The following is a 9,379-nucleotide window of genomic DNA, read 5'->3' on the forward strand; positions in this document are numbered from 1 at the left end:
ATTGACGAAGAAAAATGACATAAAAAACATTGCATATATAGAAAAGATTGTTACACATGAAAAGTTTGTGCGAACAACTCTAGAAACTTAAAAAATATATAAAGATATGTGTTAGGACAACATTGGACAAATCAAGATAAATATTAAGTTTCGGGTAAGAGGGTTGGGTCTTGTGACCTATCCACCAAGCTAATCGATTCTAGTGATAGGATCGAGGTATAACCATAGACCAAGGTCCAAATTCACCAAGTTATTCAATCTATTTTTTTTTTTAAATTTAGTTTATTATGTACCATCATGTTCCAAGCGAATAACAAGTTATGTAATAAATTAGAATTCAAGCATTAATAATACCAACTTGATTGAAAATATTCATTAAACGGATGAAAAAAAATCCTTTTGTCAGGAAAAAATATTCTATTGGAGATCGATTAAAAGAATTAATAATGAACAAGCAGTTACTATGATTTTAAATTAAATTTATATAACAATTTATATCGTGCTAGTTAGTACTCATCTTATATGGTGGTCTTTCGAGAAGCAACTTCCAGTCTTCCTTCTAGCGCCTAGGCTCGGTATCATGCACAAACTTGCAGTGTCAACCATTACCTTTCTTTAAGAGAGGGACGAATGAGAAAACGAGTGTGAACATTGTCGACTGTTCATGGATATACTATAAGTTGGGGACTTATATGTAGTTATCCATTAAAAAGGACGAGAATAAATCGAATTAATAAATACGATCCAAAAAATTAATTTTTTTAAAAAAGATTTTCCGTATTTTTAGCTTTGCAAAATTCATAGCTTCTCTCCTCCTCCTCTCAGAGAGGAGAGAGAAGAAGAACAAGAGAAAATATAAAGAGCGTTTTTTCAAATTAAAAAAAAAAACTTTAAATTCCCTCTCCCTCTCCCTCTAGGGTTTCTACTCTCAAAAATCCAATCTTCTCTTCTTCTTTAGCCAATCTCGATTACCCGTACTTGCATTATCGAGACACATTAAAGAAAAATCGCCGATTTCTCTTCTTTTAAAGGTGATCTCATCGGTTAATTGTTTGTACAGATTCGAGGTGAGTGTCCTTTTTTTATTCTTTCGTTTAGAGTTAGAACTCTGATTTTTGTTTCGCTATATAAATTTACGAAAAATCGCTGATTTTTGTTTCGTTTAGGGTTGTGGATTTTAGACATGTAGAGGTTTTGCGGTGCGTTATGGAAGAATGATTTCAGTTATCATGCATTTGTTGAATTGCATGTCAGTGGAAATTTTGTGTGATCTTGCAATGTGTGTTTTTTGCACTCTAAATTTAGTTTTGTTTTTAGATTATTTTATAGCTTGTGATTGTGCGATTTTGGAGTTGATTTTTGCAATTTAGGTAGATATGAGTCAGTGTCTTTGAAAACGTTTAATGATTTTAATGGTGGTAGCTAATATATGCTATTAATTGCAGTGTATAGATACAGAAATTGCATTTGAGGATCAATGGTATGCTCAATTGGAAATGGGAGAATGGCAGTCATGGCTCGGCTTCTGGCCGCGGGAAGTTTATTGCAAAATAATGCAGGTATATATAGATAAGACGATAATTCCATAATGTGCTCCTATGAAGATAACGTTGGAGCCCGTGTAGACTTTTGTGTTAACGCAAGTTTACGTTCTTAGATTGCCTATAGAAATTAACTTTGAAAAGTAAAATGGGATTTAATTTATATGATAGGTGGTATGTCATTTGCCTTTTCTTTTCCCTTGAAGTTTCTTCTATTCATGTTAGCTCCATTTTTTTGGCAGAGGAGGATAGCCAACAGAAATTAGCTACTCAATATATTTGCAGAGAATTACACGAGGCAGAAAAAAAAATAGTATAATTTGTAAGCTCTTACAGGTTAAAAAGACTATAATTTAATAATAAATACTTGAATAAAAATTCAAGAACTAGAGTAAACGGTTATCTAAGTTACTAGAACCAAATTTACTTGATGAAGAAGGTAATCTTCTAGCACTATGTTTATGCGGGAAAGTTTCTATGTGGACTGACAAATTAGGGATGTGTACAGTCCATGACCAGCCTGCATTGTCAAGTCTTAGTTGTCATGTTCTTTGAAATTTAAGTCAAATTTTTTGTTTTCTCTTGGTATTGAGTTTCTTTAGTTGCTTGATCATTTCCTTTTGCAGATATGCGTGTTTTTGGTTTGATGCCTATGACTGACCCTTTGGACCTGGTAAGGTTTGACAAGTTGAGCTTTTTATTGGTTGTATAAACAATATTCTAACTCATTTATTTTCCTTTCACATGCAAAGTACTGTTAATCCATTGGTGTGCTTATGATATTTCTTAATTATTTTTCTAATTTTGCAATATCATTGTGAAGGTATGTTGCAATGCTTGTAAGAAGACAGTGAAGGCTAGCCAATATGCAGCCCATGCAGGTTTTGAGGTTTTCTTTTTTCAATTTTTTCCTTTTCCCTTTCTTTCTTTCATAACTCTTCAGGCATTTATTAAAATTGGTGTTAATGTGGCATATGTTTCAAATAATAGAGCGCCATGCAATGAATATAAACATTTTAAAGTGGTTGAAAAACACAAGGAACATTGATGTTGACAAAATATTTGTTTGGAAATGATGTGGACAAGTGCTTGTGTTTAATTAGAACCATTAAGTGCTTCATTGTCTCCTAGACATCTGCATTATTACTGTTTATCCCTTTTTTTTAAACCAACATTGCTTGATTCGCACAAATGCTAGTCAGGACTTCCTTTGGAGTCCCTGCAGATGCTTTCATCGATACTTCAATAACAATGATTTTGTTATATGCTTTTACTTGAATGAGTGCTTGAATCAGGGTGTAACATGATTTTTTAAATCAAATGATGAAATATCACAATCTCCGCATAGGTTTTTATTTGCAATCTCTTCCAAATAAGTTTTAGTCAACTAGGTAATTGTGTTTTGGTTCAAACTTTAAGGTCTTGGAGGAACAGATGGTGCTAGCCAACTGGTTGTCTAACCTTGAGGGCATGAATATGTACTTTTGGGAGTAACTGTTTCTTCATACTGTACATGTGTATTACGGGTTAATTGATAGCCTACCTTCAATGGTTAGGTACAACCCTTAAGTCTGGCAGTGCAAGTGCTTAACTGAGTTAGGTTTCTTTTTTTTTTTTTTTCTTTTTAGAGCTTTGTAGGTTCTTAAATTCTGCAGAAGAAATGACCTTGGAGCCTGATGGTGGCACAGGACGCAGGAAACCTCCAAGGAAGGAGAGGAAAAAGTTAATAACTGCCTATTCTAGTATCCTCTATTTTATTTTGAGACACCAAAATCTATTTTAAATCCCTATTTGTTGATGATTCAGATGGCTTTGTTACAACACTACCGTTACTTTTAATCTTGGGGAAATGCAAAGAGGCAATGGTTTTTCTCATTAAGTGTTACAAATTTGAACAATGTTTGGTGCTTTGAGATTTTCACATTGTTTCAAAGGATGTTACTTTTATTTTGTTTTTATACAGGCTAGTGGTTTAGTTCTTAACTTTGTTTAGACCAAGCCACACCAGTTGTGGAACGAGAAAGTTCTGAATATATAGTTGCAGATGATACTGTTGCATCAGAATCTCAGTTGGACAGGCCTCCTAGAATGCCTTCTTCCTTCTCCCTGGATACAAAAAGTAAGTCATTTTTGCTCTTATATCTTTATTTAATCTTCTCTTGAATCTTTTATATCAAAAAATTAATGAGTAATCATTTCAAGTAATGATAAGTTAGGTTTTTAAGTGATACAAGTCTCTCAGTTTGCATATGAATGGTGTTACATCCTCTAGAGTCAGGTCTGTTGTTGGTGTCTTAATTTTAACTTTTGAGTCAGCCCTAATATTTTCTTCTTTAATGATTTACCTTCAAACTAGGAAAAATGGACTTGCTGAGTTCTGTGACAAGCCTTGATGTGAATTTATACTTCTGTGGACTGCATCTTGTTTCATTCTTGTGGAAAATTTCCTTTTTGTGTTGCACCTATCCTGGTTAGTGGTCAGTCCTTCCTGAAATTTCACTAAAAATTGGATTTGTTCCTATCATCTTTGACTAAAGATTTTGTGTTCCATCTTTTCTTTTCCATATGGGTCTAATGGTTAACCTTTGATGTAACTTTGGCTCAGTGCTTGCCTGACACTCCTCATTTGCATTAACTAATAAGATTACTTTGTTCAGTGCTTACTTTTGCTTGGAATTATTGTCATTTGGTAGAATATCTACCACTCATTTTGACTACAGAGGGGAATCGATTATTTGTTTGAAGACTATATTGTAGTTTCATACCTTCAGATGTCTGTATCCGTGTAAAAGGTTGTGAAATTTCTTTTGCAATAGAGGATAAACAGTCCAGTAATTACTTTTTTTAGGAGAGAAATCAGACATTCCTCTCTTTCTCAATGTGCTGCAAGAATTTTGGGTGAAACCTCCTCTCTCTTGAGTAGACCAATTGCATTCTCTAGTGCTGGTACTTGAGATTGGGTTAATGAATTGTAACTTGGTATATATGATCTGAAAGCTAGTCCTTTTCTCCCAAGTTGTATCCCAGTGGTTTTCCTTCAAAAGGAGGTTCTGTTGTATGATGCTTTTGTAATAGAATTAATGAACCTGAGCTAGCTAGATTGACTTATTTTTTCCTTTCAAGGATTTGAACCCACATCATTATGAAAAGTCCCATATGGCTGGGGCAACGGTGGTGATTCTTGAGTCAAGTAGGGTTTTTGTATTTTTTTAAATGCTATTGCATCTGAAATACTTAAAAAGAGTAATGTTTTAATCCTGCTTCCTCAACAGACAGGTTCATGGTTGCAATAGACATGCACATGTTATTCTGTTTGAATATATTTGATTCCTTCCTTTCATTTGTCCTTCAGGAAATTCTGCTACTGTAGATGTGGCATCTATGATTGTTGGAAAAGCAGTGAGTCCTGAGAACAGAGACTACTCAGCCTGTGTGACGCCACCTCCAACAAAACGCTATAAATTGTATGCTTTCTTTGTTCTCTATGGCGTGTGATTGCTTTAAATACTGCTATCTGCATATCTTCAGGTATCATAAATATTGTTCATAATTCAATGTGAATTTTGAATATCATTTTCTGCATTGGCTTTCTCATTGTTTTCATTTCTCTTTTTATCACTTCATTGCTATTGCACTTATGTGCAATCATGTAGTTATATTATACTTTCATGCTTAGATATATTTCTTCAGGGAATGTTGGTTAGTATATCTTAGAACTTGTATTACATAATAATTAAAAGGGATGTAGTTTTAGTTTCCGTATTATTGTCTTTGGTATTCCTTTTTCATGCATCTTTATTTGATACCCAAATGATAACTTGTTTAATTATGTGATTAGGCCATTACTTTTATTTTGCACATCAATGCCCCCTCCCCCCTGTTAATTATCTTGTGAAGAGAGTACTTTACAAAGTGCCCAAGCTGAGTGATGTGAAATTCAGACACAACATTCTGCCAAGAATGTTCCAGTATATCTGTTAAGTCATCCTCTATGCCTGCTACTTATGACAATCTTGTGAAATTTGATACTGGTTTCAATTACATGATCCATTGTTTTTGGTTTGTGTAGCATATCAACTGAGCATCGACTGCAATCAGATGATCCAGAAACAGCTTCTGGCTTAACAAAAGTTACAAGCACTGTGGATCCATCTACTTGTATGCCCAAATTTATATTTTTTATTAACTTGGTCTCTATTCTCTCATTTTTTTCTAACCACAAAAAACGACTTCTTTTAATATCATATTTTGAAAGAAAACTTAAAAGTGGGTTTCTTGACTTTTGCACCTTCCTTGCCCTCTAGTTACTGATTTGTCACATGCTTGCTGTTCTCCATCCATGTGGAGTTTACATTCTCTTTATCAAAGATATCTGGCAAGCTAGTCCATAATCGCAGTATATACGAATTTCATTTCAGGAAAACATGGTGTTGGATTTTCATTTGGGTACCATATACATATATTAGAAAAGTTGGATGTTGCATCAGAGGAAAAGGAGTAGAACAGAAGGAAATAAAGAATCTTAAATCTTTTCAACATTCAATTACAACCAGAAAAATGGAGTGTGCAATAGGTGGAAACTCTAGTTCATTGAAATTTGAAACAGTTTTTATTATTTCCATCATGCCATCAACAATAATCATGCATTCACTTAGATATTCATAGCTCAACTGAGATGAAATGAACATGGGTGCTTGTGCTGCTACTGAATACATGTTGTACTTATGAAGATTTGTTTTTCATCTATTGTCCATGGAGAGATTTTCAAGCACATTCAAATTCAGGATGTGACATGCCTAATGATTATGTTGCATTTAGTGACCATCTTCTCTGTGGCTTATCTGTGAAGTTGTCTGAGCCCTTTTTGATTCTTGACTTTGGATGTTCTCTGCTTTCTGGATATTATATAATGACCTGTTGTATTAAATCAGATATTCCTGTGTTGATTCTTGACTTTGGATGTTCTCTGCTTTCTCGATATTATATAATGATCTGTTGTATTAAATCAGATATTCCTGCTCCCCTTGCTACCAAAGTTTATTACTCTCAAAGGAACTCTCGTCTACGGTCAGCAGTTGCTTATCTGTACCATGCCACATCTGCTGAGGGACTGAACATGGTGAATTCAGAATTATCACAGGAAAGCTTAATGCAACTACTGGCTTCATCTCAGAAGGGTTCTTTAGATGCACAAACAAATGACCTGATCAATGAAAAGGTTTGTACCTATTGTTACTATTGGTGGCTTAACTTCCATTTGGCTGTTGCAAAGTGTCTTTTCTTAAAAATCTTAGTTCCTTGCCAGCTCTCATCGTACAGTTGTCTTCTGAATTGTTGAAATCAGCATGTTAATTTTTACATCTAGTGTTGTACTGAATGGCAAGTTATACCAAGTGAACCTGTGGTGTTGTGCTAGAACTTTCATGTTCAGGAAATTCATTTTGCTTCCCGATGCATCAAATTACACCCTCTGGAAGTTTTCCTTCTTTGACTTTTATATAAACTTCCATATCTTTAGTGCATGCCCATCTTATATATTTTTTTTAAATTCTGCTCACAGTGCTGCTGCTGTACATAAATTATTTAATTAGAAGCTACTGACTTAATCTTTGTAAGGCAGGGAGATCCTTCTGTGCATGAACCTGATGAAATTCGTGCACAAAGTTCAGAGATGTGCCTGGATAATTCAGGAGGATGTCCACCATTGACTAACTTCTCAAATCAGTTTCCTGTTGATAACATTCTAAGGCCCCAGACTGCTTCAGTTGGAATGCTCGGAAGCAAATATCTTTCAAAGCCCTATTCTTTTGCAGGCAACTCAGGTAGTCTACTAATTTCTTCTACCGTTACCTGCAAGCTCCATATTTTTGAATCAGCTACTAACACTAGGCATGATCTCAGTTAGTAAAATGGAAAGTTACAGATAACTTTTTTAAAAATGCTAATCATAATTGAGCTTATTACCTAGTAGCTGGCATTTGTTGACTGAACGATTACTGCATTAAAGCTGCAACTGTTTTTTAAGTTATATGAATTATCATTTTCAATGTTTAATATTTTTTGATTTTGTTACCATCATCATCAGAATGATACTTCCTTTGTCCAATGCATGGTTATATTCCTTTTCTCCCTGTTCAGTTGACAACTCTGTTTTTGTAGGTCAATCTCTTGGAACCATGCAGCAACCAAACGGAACTGTCCCTGTTTTATAGGAGCCCATGTGGGAATTTTGGCTAGGCGAATATTTATTAAATACCAAATGTGAGGTTAGGATCCATTTTTGAAAACACAGAAGCAAATCACCGCAATTGTTCATTCTAGCATTCTGTATCATACTTGACATCTGACTGTTGCTTATACTACTTGAATAGAAATAAAAAAAATAAAATCATCGTAGTCACAGTTACAGACCTAAAATAACTTGACAGTGCAAATTCACTCACTGTTTCTCAAGTCTTGGTCCTCCTGGATGTTTTTAGCCTTGTGATAATGATTTTGTTCGTTTTTCTGAGTCTCCTGATGTTTCATGAGATCTCATGTTGCAACTACTTGTGCTTATCTGGGTTCCAAGAACCTGTGAGAGATGTTTATAGTTAGCCTATCAGTGCCAGTGTGAAATGAGGAGCTGTAAATTGTGGCCTACCAAGAAATTCTTATGTTTGCACAGTAAGCAATACAGGTAGTAATGGCATTTGGCTTGTGGATCATTTTCTTAGCTTGCTTGCTAGTTTTCATCATATCAGATGTTTTTTAGGGTGGTGGGGTTGATTTACAGCTTTACAGTTTTTGAATTGGCATTTTGTTGCTGTATCTCCATATAACACTCCAAAGGAGAGTGAAGGAAGTTCAGATCTACAAAAACATGTCGTTTTCGTTGTCGCTATTGTAAGTTTGGTGAGAGTGGGAACTTGTTGCCGCAATTCAAAGAGAAATCAAATCTGGAGTTTCTAGCGAGCAGGACCTGGCAAGTTGCCTCCAGTGTATGCCTATTATGGAGATGAAGTGGCAAAAGGCAATGGACTAAATTGCGATTGGAACAGATTTGGACAGCCCGGTGGGTTTGTGCTTGTGGTAGTTAGATGTCTCAACTCTAGCACACTTGGTAAATTCTTTTCTGGTTCACTACAAAATATCTGCTCATTCTGGAGATGTGGCTGGCCTCCGTGGCCTTCCACGTTGTCGCAAGTGGATGGATCTTTGTCTTACATGGAACACTTTTGTCATCTGATTATGACGAAGATGGCTTCCTTTGACCTGATGTCAGAAAACGTTGTTATTTATGTGAAAAAAAGACAAACATGGGTAGTGTCGTATGTATGTTAAAAAAAATCGCGCATTTGGGGCTCATGTCTTGGCAATACTTCGATTAAATTTTTAGATTCGTGGTGGTCTTTAGCTTGTTGCCATGTATTTTAGAAATTAAATAATAGGGGGGCCAAGGGAGATGCATGCTGGACGTGGCTTTGAGCCTTTCTAATGCTCGTATTGTTCATGTCTCCAAATATCCTCCTCCAAAAGTGACATTTTTACAATAATGAAAACGTAAGGCATGTATGAATCTTCCCAATTGGACCTCTGTGATTGAGTTGGTGGTATAATTCTTCCAGTTTGCCTGTTGGTGGCTTCAAAAAGCTTATAATAAAATAGAGAAGAGAGATGACAGCTCCCTCACGCACGGAGAGGAGGAAGAATCCTAATTTGTTTCCTAGAATAAATTCTTGATTTGTTTTTTTTTCTTCTTCTTTTGAGTTGCAAGGATTCAAGGAAACTTTATTCTTTTCAATTTTCTAGAAAATCATGGTTTTTATTCTATTTTTTTTTGAGGTATCAGTGATAGT

General features: G+C 35.1%; 1 protein-coding gene across 2 annotated transcripts; it reads left to right on the top strand.

Annotated features, from left to right (window-relative positions):
* Positions 1–769: 769 nt before the first annotated feature.
* Positions 770–7,958, top strand: LOC105114583 (uncharacterized). 2 transcript variants are annotated; one of them, XR_840168.1, is made up of 13 exons: positions 770–1,067; positions 1,446–1,559; positions 1,784–1,844; positions 1,955–1,980; positions 2,168–2,214; positions 2,365–2,422; positions 3,170–3,283; positions 3,535–3,660; positions 4,894–5,005; positions 5,611–5,699; positions 6,551–6,759; positions 7,158–7,363; positions 7,701–7,958. XR_840168.1 is itself a non-coding variant. In XM_011011162.1 (13 exons), the coding sequence occupies exons 2-13, from the start codon at positions 1,478–1,480 to the stop codon at positions 7,751–7,753; spliced, it is 1,179 nt and encodes a 392-aa protein (XP_011009464.1). In that variant the 5' UTR covers positions 775–1,067; positions 1,446–1,477; the 3' UTR covers positions 7,754–7,958. The 2 variants fall into 2 exon arrangements, 1 of the variants encoding a protein (XP_011009464.1); XM_011011162.1 differs by having other exon boundaries at positions 775–1,067; positions 7,162–7,363.
* The last annotated feature ends 1,421 nt before the right edge of the window (positions 7,959–9,379 follow it).

The sequence above is a fragment of the Populus euphratica genome, unplaced genomic scaffold, assembly GCF_000495115.2.
Source record: "Populus euphratica unplaced genomic scaffold, PopEup_1.0 scaffold544.1, whole genome shotgun sequence".
Taxonomy (NCBI): domain Eukaryota; kingdom Viridiplantae; phylum Streptophyta; class Magnoliopsida; order Malpighiales; family Salicaceae; genus Populus; species Populus euphratica.

Excerpts from the sequence above, each read along its gene's own strand:
- LOC105114583 (XM_011011162.1), top strand. The coding sequence starts at position 1,478 with ATGGTATGCTCAATTGGAAATGGGAGAATGGCAGTCATGGCTCGGCTT. Across the intron at positions 2,215-2,364 it reads TGACTGACCCTTTGGACCTG|GTATGTTGCAATGCTTGTAA; the intron begins GTAAGGTTTGAC and ends ATCATTGTGAAG. Across the intron at positions 3,284-3,534 it reads GTTAATAACTGCCTATTCTA|ACCAAGCCACACCAGTTGTG; the intron begins GTATCCTCTATT and ends AACTTTGTTTAG.